This window comes from Marmota flaviventris, chromosome 1 (genome assembly GCF_047511675.1).
Source record: "Marmota flaviventris isolate mMarFla1 chromosome 1, mMarFla1.hap1, whole genome shotgun sequence".
Lineage (NCBI taxonomy): Eukaryota > Metazoa > Chordata > Mammalia > Rodentia > Sciuridae > Marmota > Marmota flaviventris.
Genome location: NC_092498.1, coordinates 30241067 through 30260453, shown reverse-complemented (window position 1 = coordinate 30260453; position 19387 = coordinate 30241067). Strand labels below are relative to the sequence as shown.

General features: G+C 40.5%; 1 protein-coding gene across 1 annotated transcript; it reads right to left on the bottom strand.

Annotated features, from left to right (window-relative positions):
• Positions 1–1747: 1747 nt before the first annotated feature.
• Positions 1748–12386, bottom strand: Gatad1 (GATA zinc finger domain containing 1). The gene is made up of 5 exons (XM_027919883.2): positions 11896–12386; positions 11406–11531; positions 9606–9665; positions 8248–8431; positions 1748–6233 (listed from the first exon to the last, which is right to left on the bottom strand). Exons 1-5 carry the CDS (start codon positions 12142–12144, stop codon positions 6043–6045), a joined length of 810 nt encoding a protein of 269 aa, XP_027775684.1. The 5' UTR covers positions 12145–12386; the 3' UTR covers positions 1748–6042.
• Between the last annotated feature and the right edge of the window lie 7001 nt (positions 12387–19387).

Below are 19387 nucleotides of genomic sequence, written 5' to 3'. Positions count from 1 at the left end.
CTGAGCCCCCTGCAAGCTGAAGTTTACAGCAGTTAGAGCAGTTCGGACACATTTCTGTATTCCTAAAACCTTGTCCTAGACTGATCATCCAGGACACAAGGACAGGTGAGCACTATTGCCAGCCTTGGGTTATCTGTACCAAAAGGCACAGAGTTGCAAAAGCAATTAAAAAAAAAAATTCTTTAGGTGTTGATGGATCTTTATTTAATTCATTTATTTATAGGCTGTGCTGAGAATCGAACCCAGTGCCTCACACATGCTAGGCAAGCGCCCTACTACCGAGCTACAACTCCAGCCCCCAAAAGCAAGTCTTGACTGTGGTGATCTAGCCTGTATTTAAAGTTTGAATATGGTGTCAGAGTGAGAGCTGAGGCTGGTCTTGAGGCCAGGGACCCCAGACTACATGGTTGTCCAGCTATTCGACTCAGTTGGTCCCATAAAAGCATGAAATCAGGAGACAGAAATCTGTATTGAATCTCCTGCCTACTCACACCAGATTTCCAAACACCTTATAGATACTGATGCCCAAGAGCTGCCTCAGACCTCACATTGCAAAACAGACACAATGCCTCACATGGGAAGCTCTACCTGGAAGGCCGCCACTGTTTCTTCATCTCCCACAAAGTAACATTCATGTCTTCCTTTATTCATCCTTCTTCCTCATTCTCTGTTTCCAACTGGTTTTTAAATCCTGTAGTCTCTACCTACTAGCTATACACATTTAAAAATTATGTTAAAATAACATAAAATTTACCATGGTCAACATGTTTAAGTGCACAATTCAGTACCATCAGTGCAACCACCACTATCCATTTCCAGAAATTTTTCATCATTCCAAACAGAAATTTTATACCCATAATATCCTCCTTTTCCTCCCACCATGGGTGACTTTTCTTCTGCTTTCTGTCTCTATGAATTTACCAATTCTAGGTACTTCAGAGAAGTGGAATTATGTAATATTGTCCTTCTGTATTGGCTTATTTCACTTAGCATGTTTTTGGAGTTCCTTCTTGTAGCAAATGTCAGAATTTCATTTCTGAAAAATATTCCATTGTTTGTACCACTTTTTAATTGTCCAGTCATCTGTTGATGGACCCTTGAGTTGTTTCCATCTGTCTTAGCTTGGACTACTATGCAAAATACCATAGTCTAGAGTACTTAAAACAACTCCCATTTATTTCTCTCAGCTCTGGAAATGGAAAGTCATAGACCAAGTTGCTGGCAGATTTAGATGACGAATTTAGGTGAGGAATTTCTTCTAGGCTTGTGGAAGGTTGGCTGCCTTCTGACTGTATTCTCACATGGAGGGGAGACAAAGGAAGTCTCTTTCCCTTCCCCTAAGTTGTAAGGCTACAACTTTAAGGCCCACGTAAACCTACTTACTTCCCCAAATTCCACTTCCTAATCCCATTACATTAGGATTTAGAGCTTCAACATTCAGCCCATAATACCAATTTTTGGCCTAGTTATCTGTGTTAAAATAGTATATTTTCCCTGAGTTTATAAGTAGTGGGTATTAGTAATTCAAACCACAAAGTAATTTATAAGTAATTTACTTATACAATGAATAAGTAAATAAATATAAGCCAGGTGCAGTGGCTCATGCTTGTTGCCTCCAGATACTTGGGGGGCTGAGGCAGGAGGATTGCTTAAGACCAAGAGTTGGAAACCAGCCTGGGCAGCATAGTGAGACTGCCTCAGCATAACAACAACAAAGGGAATATAAAATTCACTGCGATATTGCAAATATGTTAATTGTTGATATTTATTTATAGTTTTATTTATACAGAGATGGATGCATGTGGGGAACAGGTGTTGTTTGTCAGAATCATTATGTAATCTTGTACTTATTGTATTTGGTACTTGGGATGAAGAGGTACTTTACCACTGAGCTACATACCCAGCCATTTTAAGACAGGATCTTATCAAGTTGCCAAAGCTGGTCTTGAACTTGCAATCCTTCTGTGCCAAGCCTCCTGATTTTCTGGGATGCAGGTGTGTGCCAGTGCGCCTTGCTGTGTCTGTCTATCTGTTTTTAAAAGATGGAGTCTCACTATGCTGCCCAGGCTGGCCCCAAACTCCTGGGCTCAAGGGATCCTCCTGCCTCAGCTTCCCAAGTAGCTGGGGCTACAAGCATGTGTCACTTGTTTCCAGCCCTACACTGAACATTTTTATAAGCATCTTCTCCTCAAAAATTCCTTGTAAGTAATAGTTGTGATTGTCTTAAAAAATTCCATTACAAACATATGAAAATTCATTTTCTTATTGTTGGATTTAGATTGTCTCTAGTTTTTTGCTAATTCAAAACAATACTGGAAATAACTTCTATTTACATTTTTTGGGTCTACATTCCATATCTTCTTAGCATGGATTTCTAGAAATTAATTTACTGGACCAAAATATATGAATGTTGAAAGCCAGGTGTGATGACATGCCCTGTAGTCCTAGCTGCTTAAGAGACTTCAGCGGGAGGATTGCTTGAACCCAGAAGTTTAACACCAACCAAAATAAGATAGCGAGACCCCTTCTCAAAATCAAAAAAGGAATATTTTAAAGATTGATACATACTGCCTTTCAGAAAGCCATGTTAATTTACAATACTGGCTAGATATGGAGTCCATCTGTGCTTCTAATGCGAACCTTAGTGGTCTCTATCTCTGGAATGTACACCTTGTGTCAACCCCTCTCACACTGTCTAGGGTTGGTCTATGTGAACAACAGCATATGGCAGAAGCAACACAATGTCACTTCCAAATAAGATTATAAAAAGACAGTGGCTTCTGTCTTGGATTCACTTGCACACTCTCTGGTAGAGATTTGCTCTGGGGCTGTGCTGTGAACAAAGCTGTGGAGAGGACCCCAGATGAGGAACCAAAACCTCCTGCCAACAGCCATGAGTGAACTTGTCCTCTTGTTTTGATGTATGGGTTTATTTTTTTAAATTTTTTTTGGAAAATATACCTTTTTATTTATTTATTTTTATGGGTGCTGAGGATCGAACCCAAGATAGGCAAGTGCTCTATCACTGAGCTACAATCCCAGCTCTGTTTTTTTTTTTTAATTAATTAATTTATTTATTTTTTGGGTGTAGATGGACACAACACAATGCCTTTATTTTTATGTGGTGCTGAGGATCGAACCTGGGTCCCACCTGTGCTGGGTGAGCACTCTACCACTGAGCCACAATCCCAGCCCTGGTTTTAATTTTTTATATAATTTTTGTATGATCCAATCAATATTTCACTTGAGACCTCCTTGTCTTAATTTTTAAAAACTTATCCAAGAAATATACATACACAGAGCTTTTTAAAAAGGCCAAATATTTCTAAGCAGTTATAAGGAACACCAGCAGTTCCTGACCTATTTTTTATTTAGAGGCAGTATCTTGCTAAATTGCTTAGGGCCTGGCTAAATTGCTGAGATTGACTTTTAATTTGCAATCCTCTGGTCTCAGGCTCCAAGCCTCTGGGATTATAGGCATGCACCGCCATATCTGGCTCTTCCATCTTTTATAAAAGTAGTTTCTTGATATAGAATTGCTATCACACAGTTCTAAATTCTATTTTTTTTCTCTACTGTATATTTTAACCCTACCACTGACAATTTTCATTTTGGATGGTTGCATAATGTTCAGTTACACAAATATTACAATTTCTATAAGCATTACCCTCTTGTTGGTCATTCAGGTTCCCTCTTGCAATAACCTATTGCCTTATATTTCTTGGGTGTAGGAGGTATAATCTCCTACAAAGGGTATGGTTTACATATCTGGTGTGGAGTAAGAAGCAGTTCTTGAAACATGCCCAGGGCAGCCAAATGAAATATACAAAGATAAGTAAATAAAACACACATCCCCCTACCCTCCGGGGAACACTGGGTAGGAGTGGACGAGAAGGAGAAGCTTAAATGCAACCACAGAACAGCACAGATTGATATCAAGGAGACAGAATTTAAGGGCACTGGGCTGGGGCACTTGCCTAGCATATGTAAGGCCCTGGGTTCCATTCCTTGCTTCACAAAACAAAAATATATAAGCAAGCAAAACATAAGGGCCTTAAAAAGGTCTTTGGGGGCTGGGGCTGCGGCTGGGGCTGAGTGGTAGAGCGCTCACCTGGCACACCTGAGGCACTGGGTTCGATCCTTAGCACTACATAAAAATAAAGGTATTATGCCGTCTACAACTAAAAAAATACATTAAAAAAAAAAAAGGTCTTTGGTAGGAAGAAATGGTTATGAAAAAGGGCTCAGTGACGGGAAAACAAAGAGGGTGTACAGGGTAAGAAGAAGACAGCAGGTTAAGAATACCGACCAGAGCCTTAAATCATAGGAGAAACCATGGGAGCCCTGGTATTAGTTAAAGGAGAAAGTGAAAACTGAAGCTTTATGTAAAAGATACAAGCTATCTATCAAATTTAGAAACAAATAGCCCAAATATATACTTTTTGTTTGTTTTGTTTTTAGGTATTAGAGAGTGTACATGTTAGAATTCTACCACTAAGCTACATCCCCACTCCTTTTTAAACTGTATTATTTTGAGATAGGGTCTCACTAAGTTGCCCAGGCTTGCCTCAAACTTGTGATCCTCCTACCTCAGCCTCCAAGTAGCTGGTACTATGGGTGTGTGCCACCCTGCTCGAATATACTAGTTTAAAAATAAAGTCCTCCTTTTAATAAATATCTTAATTAAATACTCATTTTATCAATTGGCTATTCTAGGATTTTCCTAAAATCTGTTACTTACTGATGATGAATCTACTCCAAATTCAGTACAACTCAGAAGTTTCTATTTAATACCATCTTTGGATAGAAAGTCTTACATCGTTTAAATAAAATAAGTAAATACATGGTGAAAAATACATTTTAATCCAAAAGTTTTGACTATCAGCATTTAGAAAACTATTTTCAATGTTATTTACAATCAATTTTACTGTAACTTTTGCGAACTGAGAGATGACCATATACATACAGCCATCTACAGTGCCTGTTCTCAACATAAAACAGTAATTGTATAGAAAAAGGGTAAGGGTGAGAGGTGCCAGTTACAATCATTATAATCAAATCAGGGTAGAGGAGATAAGCATTCCCCCACCCCACCCCCAACATTTGTCACTCCTTTACTTAACTGATTTGCACTTGAAGCATACACAGCAGACCTTCCAAAGCATGCTATTAGGAGTCCATGGCAGATGGCTTAAGCTGGGGTAGACATTTAATGGCCTACCAATCACTTTTATGACTGCCCAAGCAGCACAGGTTTTCTGGGTGCTCTAGTGAAGGTGACATCTGCACTGCAGTCTATGGTTTGACCTTAAGTCTCTGTTTGACAGAGAAGGTAGATGAGACAGTGAAGAGCAGCTCTATTGAGAACAACTGAATGGTTTCAAAAAACCATTTGCTACAAAAAAATCACATAAAAGTTTAAAAAAAGTCTGGGCTAATAAAATCATCTAGGAATCACTCCTTACAATTAATGCTGTCTGAAGTCTGTCACAGCATTTTCTTGATGAGGAAATACATTTTGTGTGGCTTTATGACACATACAATTGATGGATCACAGATACATTTGATTTAAGCTCTTGATCAGAAACCTAAAACTTAACTACTACTTATATAAAAATAGAATTCATTTTATGAGCTACTAACAATAAATTATGAAGAAAAATAGTCATACCTGTTACTAATGGTCTCCCAGGAAACTGTGTAGCCTTTGCCTGGGAGGATATACATACAAAATGTAATATTTACCTTCAAATATATTTCATTATTTTCTATCCCTTGTAATTTTCTAAGTAATAGGTAATAAACAAGCTAATGATTACTGGGTATTTAGGGGAAAAAACTTTGTCATTTTTCCATGTAAAAATTTCATGAAAGGAACACATGTATATCTCATAGTAGTATGATAGATGAAAACTGGAAATCCAGTTTTAATTTTTTTTTTTTTTTTTTTTGAATGCTGGGAATCAAACCCAGGGCTTCAAACATGCTAAGCAAGTACTCTACCACTGAGCTATATCCTCAGCCCTGGTTTTAATTTTGTAACTACAAATGGTTGGCAACTGTTTCCTTAATAGTTATTGCTGGAGTAGGTCCAACATGAGTCCATATATAGCCCTTCTCTGGTCTGGTGGGGACTGTAGGAAATGGTGATGACCGTGACTTGAAATACTCAGAAGGTGCATGGCAAACAAATTCCAAGTATTCCATCTTCCTTGGAAGATCTTCCTCTGGCCCTAGAAGGCAGCCAATAGAAAGGTTAAATACATTTTTGAACATATCAATCATTTTCATAAAATGTTAATATTTTTAGTTACTAGGAGAAAGCACTCTTGTTTAAAGGACTAACATCAAGTCAAGATGTTGCTCTGAAGTTACTATAACTCCTTAAGCAATAAAGCTTAAGGAATATGGCAGTTTCCCAAAAAAGAGCAACTCAACTGAGAAAGGATTCTAAAAATAATACCAAACACTTACATAAAGTTTGTTACATGACTGCACTGTTCTAAGTACTTTACATATATCAGCACTTTGAATCCTCACAAAAAGCTTCTGTCGTGGGCACTATTATCCTCGTTTTGCACATGAGGAAAGTGAAGCAAAGAGAGATTAAAGAATTTGCTAAACTCAGACAGGTGGTAAATGGCAGGGATGTGGAACTCCTGTGGCTCCAGATTTTGTGTTTTAACCTCCAAGATGTGCCTCCTCAGGGACGAGAAAGTACCTCAGACTTTGGGGATTAGGAAGAAAAGATGGGCGAGGTGCCCTAGATGTGTTTCTGACAATCATGGCCTCTTCTGGGAAGCTGTCCCATAAATAAGGTAAGTGAAAGTCTGGTGTTCTAAGGTACTCATAAGCAGAAGACTAGAACTCTTTGGTCATGTAATAAAATTGACATATAGGTGAAAATAACTGGGCTATTGTCCTGGGAGGTCTCAATGAAAAAAAAATGCATAGATTTTTCAGGAAGCAAAAGTAATGTATGCTCATTATAAGAATGAAAATTTCAGGATAACTTAAGAAATTTGGATACTTTGGGGCTGGGATTGTAGCTCAGCGGTAGTGTGCTCGCCTAGCATGTGCAAGGCCCTGGGTTCGATTCTCAGCACCACATCAAAATAAGGGTACCGTGTCCAACTACAACTAAAAAATAAATATTTTTTAAAAAAGAAATTTGAAAATTTTCAATATCATATTAATCATAAACTTGTAAATATATGCCAAAAACTGTTTGCATCACATCTTTTAACCATTAATGATAAAAGGCTTAGGAATGCCATGTGGTATGTACAGGGCTGCATATTGAGAATTTATTAAGACTTTAGAAATAACTAGGATAGTTCTCTTAGAAATTGTTTTCAAATTGATTTTTATAAGTAATCTAAATAATATAATTCCTGAGCAATACTTTTTGAGGGAAGGGGTACAAAATTCAGGGGCATTCGACTACTGAGCCACATCCCCAGCCCTATTTTTATTTTGAGACAGGGTCTTACTGAGTTGCTTAGTGCCTCGCATTTGCTGAGGCTGGCTTTGAACTCATGATCCTCCTGTCTCAGCCTCCCAAGCCACTGGGATTATAGGTGTGAGCCACTGCACCCGACAGCAAAATTTTTTTATATGATTTAATTCCGGAACACTCAGAAAAAATCTTATCCACATCATTTTTTTAGTAGGTGCACACTGCTGTAACCCAAAGTAACTAAAGGCACTCAAACCCCAGCTATATAAACTATCTTTCATATTTCCTACAAAGATCTCCACTTTTTTGTGCTTAATGGCCTATGCCTTTTTTTTTTTTTTTTTTAATGGGATTTGTTTTCCCAGCCTCTTAATTCATATGATGAGGGCCTAATCCTCCAAGTAGTAGTATTGGAGATGGGACCTTTAGGCAGGTAACCGAGGTTAAACAAAGCCACAAGGACCTTTATGGATAAGATGATAGGATTGATGTCCTTATCAAGGGACATCAGAGAGCTTTCTTTCTACATACACAGAGAGAAGGAAGGTTGTGTAAAGACAAGAAGAAAGTGGTCATCTGCAAGACAAGAAAGCCTCATTACACAACAATCCTGACAGCACCCTAATCTCAGACTTCCAGTCTCCAGAACTGTGAGACAATACAGTCTGTTGTTCAACCAATGGAGCCTTGGTATTTTGTCATGGCAGACCAAGCAGACTAACACATTCTTTTATATAACATGGCAGAGTTAACCGAGTTCCAGAACCTGTGCCATTTGTCAAACTCACCTATGATATAGGATGCAGGATCAAACTGGTCTCTAGGGCTGGAGAGAGTGGGAATGAGCCATGTCAGGGCTGCACTCTTTTCACAATATTGGTCCTGGATAAAACCCCTGATCTGAGCATAGTAAGGCTTTCCATCTTGTTCATCAATCACAGAAACAACATCACCAATTTGGTAATACACTCCCTGAGGGAAATAAAAAAAAAAAAAATCCCATATTTAAAATAAAACTGGAACATCACAGCTATGAATGAAACTTCTTTAATAAGAAAGCAGGTTTTGAAAGTAGTCAATAAAAGGTCTAACAAATCCATGTTTATGATGATACCAATTCTAAACCTGTCTACATATTATATAATCATTATTCTCAAATTATCATGATTACATTTGTTTATTATAGGCACACAAATAAATATATGATGAATGAAAATTGATCCAAAATATGTAACAGCTGGAATGTAAAACTGCAATGTAAAGATAATACCTTAGTGAGAGATTTTGATAGCAAGCATTGCCAGGCACATAGTAGGTGTTTATTAATATGTTTTGTGTATAGCAGACTCTCCTTATCTGTGGGACATACATTCTAAGAACCCTAGTACATGCCTGAAACCTTAGGCCTGTGACCCTAACCTTCTCGTTTTATCAAATGCCTTGGACCCTCTCCCAAGAACTTGTAGTGTCTGTTAATCTCCACCACTGCACTTATTTCTCCCTCCTCTGCTTAAGGCATTTCAGAATCCATTGGCCTGCTCTACCCATTAGATATTATGGTCCACATCCTCCATCAACCCACACCCAGACTCTCTCCTTCTTACCCTTCCACGCCATCACACTGGCTAGGATGACTTACCTATCCTTACCTTTTCCTGGCTCCACACTATAATTAGCATTTTAAGGACAATTCAATGATATATATTTAAAAAATATACTTAAGACCCTTATATCATATTTCCACAGGTAACCTTTCTCACCTCAACTCTGGATAAACCACCAATGGGGGAAAACAGTTTAGAATGGAACAAAAGCATAACTACATTTTATGCAAATACAGAATAGCAGAAACACTGAGGTTAAATCACCATTTTTTTTTTTTTGTACCAGGGATTGAACCCAGGGGCACTTTAACTACTGAGCCACATCCCCAGCCTTATTTATTTTTTATTTTGAGAGAAGGTCTCATTAAGTTGCTTAGAGCCTTGCTAAGTTGCTGAGGCTAACCTCGAATTTGTGATCCTCCTGCCTTAGCCTCCCAAGCCACTGGGATTACAAGCATGCAACACTGTGCCCAGCAAAACACCATTTTAGTAGCATATTTTACATCTGGTCCAATTCTTTCAGGAACTCCACAGAAGCTTACCTTGTGGAAGATTGATTCTGCAGTGATTATGGTAGAAACAGACTCAGGAGCTTTGATAGGCTATGAGAAAAAGTAAAAACATTAGCATATCCATGTATGTCTGCATGTATGTGTATACAGGCATTTTTACAGTCATATATAAAAGATTCATTTCAGAAATTCTAAAATTTATTGTCCAGTAACAAAAACAGTAATATAAAAGATAAGTGAATGTTCTGAATGTTGTGGCAAAGTCCAGTCTGAGTATTTCCACTATTTCTCTTACCATTAGCTTAAAAGTTACTCAGAAACAAAGGCAAGCTTCTGATTATGCTGCTGAGATCTAACACAAAGTACTCTCAGAGACACATTAGACATTAACATCTCAATTATAAAAATATACTGGGTCTAAAAGCCTGCACATAACAGAATGGAAGCCATGAAAAATAAGCAAGTGGACATAAGTGAAAAAGTGTCTCTTTGAAGTCATTTTTCATCTCAGTGATGGAATTTGCCAGGATAATCAACATCATCAATTTTGTAGCAAGTCTGAACTAAGGCTTTAGAAAATTTCTTGGGAGTTCTTAATAACTTGTCACCTTCCAACCATCACTGAAAACTCTTAAGTTGTAAAACACTCTTCAATGCCACAGCATAGAAATTAGGCCTAACCCATGTATCTCTGTACGAACATTGAAGAAAGGAGGTGCAGAAAAATTGATAATATAATCATCAGAGAGAATGGTTTGCAGAACTTAAGAGGAAAAAAAATGCCTACAATACAAACACTGTAAATGAATACTGACTTAACATGTTTTATCAACAAATCCCTTTTTAAGAAAACTAAATTATAAAAACCTTAAATTAGCAGCAATTATTCTCATTAAGAATCTGCAACCTACATAAGAACCTATCCCCAAGCCCCTCTGTTTTATAAATCAACACGCCCAACATCAGAAATGCTTTTACCAGTAAAAGAAGCATTTCTGTCCTAAAAGGAATACCACACTGAGGCTTAAAAAAAAAAAAAAATCATCTACCTGGATAGGATGACACATGACTATAATCCCATCTACGTTGGAAGCTGAGGCAAAAGGATGGCAAATTAGAGACAGCCTCAGAACTCAGTGAGACCCTGCCTTGAATAGAATAAAAAGGGCTGGGGTACAGCTCACTGATAGAGGGTTCCTGGGTTTAATCCCCTGCATTACAAAATAAATAATTTTAAATTGTCTATAATGTATTGCCCATTGTCCCAGGTTCACAAAAATAAAACTTACTGCAACAAAAAATGTGCTTTCAACTATATCCAGTATAGGTTTTCAACATCTCTTGAATTTCATATAGCAGAAGAGGAGATAAAGGATTAGAGAAAAATTTTATTCAAAGCCATTAAATTCATCATCACAAGGCACATTTTCTGGGGCTTTAATAACAACTGTATATGGAAATGATTAAATTCCAGTATTATTATTTACTTAAATCTTTAAAGGATTTTTTAAAAAGTATTCCTAGTGTACCTGGCCATATCAAGAATCATAATCTCTTCAATGCCTCTCCACAGAGACCCTGATAAAAATATTTAATATTTTCCAGAGGAAAGAAATGAAAGTTATAAAAGCGAGAGTGTTATTAACATTATAAACAGCAAGCTTCCTGAAACATAGCTTATTTTGGGGTGAGTCTGGTCCACTCCCCAGAATACTACAAATGGGTTCCCAAAAGCAGCAGCCACATTCAATACTGAAAACCAAAGCAGTAGCAGGACACAGTACACACATCATCATCATAACAGTAAAAACACTGTCCACATCATCTTACATTTTTTAATTTAAAAATATGTCTTCTCCCTTTTCCTTTAGTAGAAACTTTCTTTTCAGCAGCTGGAGCAGATTTGTATTTAGTGTTTCTGAGCCGCGCAGACCTCCTGTGAATTTCCTGCTTACTCTGTTACATAAACAAATAGAGAAAAAGAGAATAAAAAATATAGAAAGGTTGACGCCCTGATACAATCATCTTACGAAGATCCCAAAGTACACACTTTGTAAGGATAAAAAGATCAAGGGCGAGGGCAGGAAAGCAAGCCAGAGCCTCCAAAAAGGTGGGCTGCTCACAACAGGGCAGGTGACAGGAGTAGGTCGTCTACGTCAAGGCAGGTTTTTAGAGAAGAGGTTAGGTTGAGGCACCTCCTACAGTGGAATGGTTGTGCTGCCACTTACAATGACAGAGTCTTACTTAACCACAGGATGTAATATTTGCGGGGAAGAGGTACAGGGCGCCCGGGGCTGCCAGGAGGGGCAGGTGAGCTCACCTGCTTGCCGCCCCCGCCCCCGTTGCTCTGCGGGGGCGCGGCCGAGGTGCTGGCGAAGGTCGCCGTCCCGAAGCTCCCGCCACCGCTGCCCCCAGTTCCGCCGGCCGCCCCCGAGCCGGCGCCCCCGCCGCCCGCGCCGCCCCGGCCCGTGCAGTGGTGGCAGAGGATCTCCCCCTGCGGGCCCTTCTTCCACATGGAGGACGACGTGGTCTTGCAGCCGCTGCAGGTGGGCTTCAGGCCCAGCGGCATGGTGGCCGGCTCGGGCGGCCCCCGCGGGCGCAGCGACACAGGAATGGCGGCCGCCTTTCTTGGCCGCCCACTGGTCGGCCCGCCACCCCGGCGACACGAAGAACGGCGAGGGCAGGGATGCAGAGCTGTCGACACAAGGGCCTGGCCTCGGCCGCTGCCCCCTGCAGGCTCGGGGCAGGCTCCGCCCGCCTGCGCCCACCACCGGCCCTGGGCAGTGCACAGCGCCGCGGGGCGGGGCCTGGCCTGCGAGCGGCCCGCGGAGGCTTCCGGAGATGGGGCGCAGGGTAGAGAGCTTCAGAGCACCACTTCCACCTCACCGGAAGTGCCGCGCCGGAATTACTTGGCGCTCTCTGCAGTTCAACTTGCTGTCGCCTGGTGGAGCAGTTCTCAAACTTTTTGGTCTACTTGCCGGGTGAAATACAGGATTCCCAATTAAATCTAAATGACGGATGAAGGAGTAATATTTTTAGGCTGAATGCATCCCTTGCAAAAATCGTCTGAGATTAAAATTTAACCGAGTATCCTGTATTTTTATTTGCTAAATCTGGCAATCCTATTCAGGTCCCCTTTTAGACTCTTAAAAATTACAGTTTCGGGCTGGGGCTGTAGCTCAGTGGTGAAGCGCTTGCCTAGCCTGTGTGAGGCAGTGGATTCGATTCTCCGCACCACATTATAAATTTTTAAAAAAAGGTCCACTGATAACTAAAAAATATATTAAAAAAAGAAAAAAAATTTACAGTTTGGCACCCCACCCCCCCAATATGTTGGTTTATGTGGGTTATGTTCATAAATATTTATGTGGTGGGAGTTAAAATTGAGACATTTTGGGCTGGGGTTGTAACTCAGTGGTAGAGCACTTGTCTAGCACGTGTGAGGCACCATATATAAATAAATAAAGGTCCATTGACAGCTAAAAAATATATCTAAAAAATAAAAAAAAAAAATTTAGACATTTTAAAGTCTAGGATAGAGAGCACACGTTCATTAGCCTTTGGGCAATGATGCCATCGTCAGCCTCTAAACAGAACACCCATGAGAAAATGGGACTTGAAAAGACAAATAGCTGGCTTAGCATTGTGGGGAAAGAGTTTTGAATGTGAGGGTATCCTGAAAGGGTCCTGAGACCCAGCAGTCCCACGACAGGCACTCGAGAACAAACAGCTGGCTAGGCGGAGTGGCTAGGAGAAATCAAACCACCTTGATTATATGTTGCTCATCAGTGCTGGCCTGGCACGAAAAGGGTGTCTTCAGTCTCTCTTGGTGAATTGGTGATTGCATAGCCCTCTTCACAATCCCAGGTTTCCTACCCTTGGCATCCTCGGAGAGATCTTGAGGAATATGTTGGGGGGAGAGGGAAGCATGTATTAAGTGCCCATGACACCAGGAGATCTCATGTAGGTTCATGACAACCTAGGAACAACATATCCCTACTTTACCATGAACGGTGATTGCTATTTGGACGTGGCTGTCATCACAGCCTGGACCCTGGGTACCTTTTCTGGGCAGGGTAGAGAGCTTCAGAGCACCAGAGTTTCCCCAACAAAATAATCTTCCAGAACTGTTACAGGGAGTAAACCAACTGTAAAAGGGGTTGAGGAGAATAGGTAGAGCCGTCTCATTTCAGAGCAATGGTGAAGGGAGGGGTTCAGAGCATATCCTGAAATATGGCCCTTTCAAATTGTAATTCTTTTTGAGTTGAGGGCAATGAAGCATCAGCAATGGAGCTTTCTGCTTGAAGCAGGATATGAAACCTGCCTTATGCAAAGTGTCCTCCCTGTGTTAGGAAGAGAAGAATGCCTGGGTTCCTATTACCAGAGAGACCTGATTCCCACATGAATCTGCAAACAAATTACTGAAATTTCTAACACTTAATTTTCTACTAGTGTCCCCTATGTATTTCCTAGTATCTTTCCCACAGTCTACCAGCTGAGCCCAAGCCCTTTAGTCTTTTCTCATTACCACAATTATTCTTTGTTTAAAAGGCCACATAAGTTTCTATCACTTTTTTGGGGGGTGGGGGGTGTTGAGGATCAACCCAGGATCTTGTGCATGCTAGGCAAGCACTTAGCCACTGAGATACATCCTCGGCCCTTCTGTCGTTTTCTTAAAGGCTCCTGTGCATGTAAAAATATAAACTAAAATGTGTATGCTTTTCCCCTGTTAATCTCTCTTTTGTCAATTTAATTCTCAGGCCCAGTCACAGAACCTAAGGAAGTAGAAGGAAGATTTTCCTTCCCTGCAATGTACTCTGTGAGGGACTCTAGACATTAAATCCTATGCTAGTCTATCTCCTCCATCTGACAGTGTATACCACTCTTTGTATGTCAGCTATAAGTTACTTTCTCATTCATTGAAGATCTTGACCCCTGGCTCACCAACTTCCTTTCTGCCATAGGACGCCATCCTGGGCCTGCATCTCAGTTCTTTCTCATCCTGCTCAGGTCATGCCCCATCCTGTCTGCTTTCCAATTCCTGGCTGTACCTTCTATCCTTCTGAGATCATTTTTTTTCCTTTAATTTTTTTAACAACTTATTCAAACACATACTGTAAAGTACCCAACTCATACTTGTACAGGTTAATTATTACAGAGTAATCACACTCCAGGAACCAAATGGAGAAAGAGACAACTATTGCAAATGAGGCTCTTTCCTTTATTGAGATAATCACTCTGATGCTGTAGATTTTATAAATTTTCTTTATTAGGCAAAGGGATTTTCTTCTGGTCCTGTATTTATCATGCATGTGAGTAGTAGGATGAAGTTAAGGAGATAATTCTCTAAACTGGGCTCACTGTGCTGACCCCCACATGCTTTCTTTTAAAAAGCAATTAAATTGCAGACCTTCCTGGTGATGTTCCTCAGGAAACAACCTATTATCTGCTGGAGAAATATAGACCCTAAATGCTGATAAGAAGATTGCAAGTTATCCTGATGGGGGGGGGGGTCTTTTGTAACCCTTACACACACCAGGTTCCAGAACTCAGGGAGGTTAGGATAATTCCCCTAACCATAAAATCTGTGAGAATAAGTTCCAATTAAACAAGTCTGCAAGCTGGCGTGGTAGCACATGCCTGTAATCCCAGCAGCTTGGGAGGCTGAGGCAGGAGTGGAGGATCTCAAGTTCATAGCCAGTCTCAGCAACTTAACAAGGCCCTAAGCAGCTCAGTGAGACTCTGTCTCTAAATAAAATATAAAAAAAGGTTTGGGATGTGGCTCAGTGCTTTTGTACCTGGGTTCAATTCCTGGTACCAAACACACAAACAAAACCCCAGAAAAACCAGTTCAGCATGGGATAAAGTGACCCAGAGCTGCCTTGGACATTTATCATGCACAGATGGGACTTGAAAAAATCTGATGCAATTCTGCTGTCAGTCAAAAGTCAAGAGGTGGACATGGGCAGGACTCTCTGGAAACTTCTCTGAAATACCCCAGTAAAACTGGAGGGCAGTAGAGGAGCATCCTCCTCCTCTGAGAGGACCCACTCTCCCCTTTCCCGTTTTCTATCCTTTCTAATAAACTCGTGCGGCTACTCTGAGCAACATGTCTAAAATCTTTCTGGTGTGATTGAAAGAGCTGGTATCAGAAGACCACCATCGCTGTCTTGACCCCACAGCAGTGGGCACCTGTGCTGTAACACAATTTCATTAAATGGTTTTGAGATGATCATAATGTTTTTTCTTCTTTATTAATGTATGGATTATACAGATTTCTGAATGTTAAATGAACATTGCAAGTTTGTGAATGAAACGTGACTTGTGATATATTATCCTTTTCATATATTTTTGGGTTTAGTTTACTATTTTGAGATTTTTTACATCTATATTCGTGAATGATGTGAGCTTATAATTTCCTTTATTGTAATATCTTTGTCAGGTTTGGGCATCAGTTTAGGTTGTCCATATAAGAACTTCGGACTTTATTTTGAGTGAGACAGGGAACTATTCAAGGTTTGTAAATGTACTGATAAGAAAAAAATCTCAGATATTTAGTGGAGAAAAAGGCATTTTATAAAACAGTGTATATAATCCAATCACTTTGTACAAATTAACAAGTTCTCTGATACATACATTTTTGTCAACAAGGGTGGCCAGGGAGACGATTTTTTTTTTCATTTTTTGCCCTTTTGTATTGGTTATGACTTTTTCTTACCACATGCATGCATTACCTTTATTTTTAAAAAATGAAGAAAAAGTATCAAATTTTAAACTTGAAAAATCCTCATGAAAGGCCATGTAGGTACCCTCCTGGAGTGGAAGGGCTTTGTCCTTATGACTTAATCTAAAGGCTCCTCTTTTTAGGACTATCACATTGTTGATTAAATTGAACACATGAATTTGGGGGGAATACATTCAGACCATAGGCACATAGTAAGAGATTCTCAATCTGAATCCAGAGGAAGGGTTCAGCTGGAGCACATCGACAATTTGGTGTCTATGGAATGTCTGGGGAAATTGAGGTGGTGGTGGTGGTGGTGGTGGTGGTACTAGTGTGTGTAAGGTATGAACACAGAAATGAATGCCTCCCAAGGTCTTAAAAATTCACACTAAGGGGAAAGAATGAAGTAGAGTTCCCCAGGGGCTTGTCAGTGTAAGCATGGACTCTTTTTGCATGATTTGAATGTTGTAAAGTTCATTAATTAAAACTCTCAATATTAAAAAAGAAAAGAGCAGATATACAAAATATATCACAGGACTGGTTTCAAAGAGATAAGCCTTCATCGCATTTTGTTCCTTGATGGGCAGATAGAGGTCTCCTTGACCATACAGCCTCTCCCCATGCATTGCAGGGGCCACTGCCACTCCATCTCCCTTTGATTTACTCACCTGTTAAATGAGGGTAACGAGAACATACTCATAGGGCTGTTGTGAGCATTAAATGTGTTCATCCATGTGAGGCTGAAAACAACTGCTACATCTGATTAGTGTCCACTACGATGCTGGTAAGAAAGGCAGAGGGATGGGCTGGGGATGTGGCTCAAGCGGCAGCACGCTCGACTTGGCATGCGTGCGGCCCGGGTTCGATTCTCAGCACCACATACGAACGGAGATGTTGTGTCCGCCGAAAACTAAAAAATAAATATTAAAAAAAAATCCTCTCTTTAAAAAAAAAAAAAGAAAGGAGGAGGGGGAGGAAATATGTCTTTAGTCCAAACTGTGGCCAAGTCATCAGATATACCCCTGACATGTAGTCATGTCAATCATGTTAAATACATTTTGGAAGAAGATATTATTCACTCACATTGCCTGTTAACATCAACAAACCAGATAGAGAGCCTGGAGACTGGACCGAGGAGTAAGACCTATGAAACTGCAAGAAGGTTCGAGAGGAGAGTGAGGGCAGATTTTCTCACTGACCTTTTCCCTTTTTATCCTCACGAGGGTCGGTATAACATCTCTGTCTTCTGCTGCAGGCACACCTCCTACACCTCCTATGTTATGACTTAAGGGACCGACTTTCTGTAGAGGGTGTCCCCATGGTCGCCACCCTCATGCTAGGGCTTAAAGGTTCTCTTTGCCTGGAAGGTGCTTCACATCTGACCCTAACCTTCCAACAATCATCTCAGACCCATGATGAAAATCCATCTCCAACTCTATCCCTGAATACTGTTCCGTTCAATGACTCTTCCCTTTCTCTACCTTGGGTGCACCCTTTTGCACACGTCCCCTCTGGCTGACTATGAGGGAAGGAAGCGTGTCTCTTTGCTCTTTGTATTTCTTCCACTTCCCCACTGCTTGGGCAGAGTAGACAAGCACTAATTAGCCGTTTAATGAATCACTTTTTCTCAGCAGCAACAGGACAAGTTCCTGCTCCCATTCTCCTTCTTGACGAGCCATCCCAGGGAAAGGGACTAGCTGTTCCTTACCTAATCCTCTGACTTCTCTCCCCAAGCAGCTTGAAAGGGGCCCCTCCCCAGCTGCCACCGGCAGGCAGTAGTCTCCCTGTACCATGGGAGGGCACCATGATCATCATTCACCATAAAGATCAGCCCCGACTTTATCATAAATGACTCTTACTTATTTGGAATAATTGTGCAGGATCTTTGAAGTGCGCCCCCACTGGAGTTTCATGATCATCTTCCTCCTGCTCTAGAGAAAGTGATGGCATGGTTGAAGAGACACTGCTTCCTCCCGGATGGAGTCTCCTGTTCTGGGACATGGAATTGGTTTGATGACTCAAAATGTAGGTCTCCCTGAGATCCAACACAGGAGGCAATAGCTAGTTTGGAAGAGGCCTGGCGGCTTGGGTTTGATCTCGCCCCTCCCGCAGGCAGCGGGTCCCCAGCCCACACCAAATGCTCCAACTGCCACTCCCCTAACTGTTGCTCAGAACTTTGCTTCTCAGTCACAGCACCTGCCTGTCCTTTGGATAACAGCTGCTTCAGGAGCCAGGAGAGATTTTTAAGGACCAGGTGAAGGTCTCACTTGGTGATTCAGGCACCAGCCTAATGTAGTTTCATGAGGAAAACTCAGTTGACTTTGGTTTTTGTTTGTCTTGTTTTTTGAGTGCCTTGAAAATCTTGCTTTCTCTCCCATTTCTGATTCACAGGACTCGGGAAGAAACCAGGTTGGTTATTTGAGCATCTTTCAATGCTGCTCAGTTTTGTGTGAAGGCTGCTTTCTCAGAAGAGCTCCAGACTTTATCAACAAGAGAAATAGATCTTTTTTCTCTTCAAAATGTAAATATATATTTTGTTATTATTATAAGTAATAAATGTTCATTGTAAAAATCCATTCAGAGTGTATTCCCCAACTCTGCTATGTCAGAGATAACTAAACAGTTCGTAGTATATCTTTGCACTCCTTGGAAGATGTGTGTGTGTGTATGTGCGTGTGTGTGTGTGTGTGTGTGTGTGTGTGTGTAATATTTAAGTAACCTCACTAAATATTATTTTCTAATCTTACTTTTAAATTTCAAACCTGTATCACAGTGAACTTCACAGTAATTCATATATATCTGCCTTTTCCAATCCAAAATTAATTTAACCCTTCATATGCTGATGGATATTAGGCCGTTTTCCTTGTTTTTGTTTTTGTTTGTTTTGCAGTTATAAGCAAGGAATGATGTAATGAACCTCCTTTTAATGTGTATCTTTAATTACTAGTGAATATACTTATGGGGTCAAGTCCTAAAAACCTAACAGTTGTGTCTAACACAATGCATGTTTTGATATCTGATAGATGTTGCCAAATTGCACCCCATTCCACTTCCCAAAAAAATTTTCATATTGCCAGGCTGTACCAAG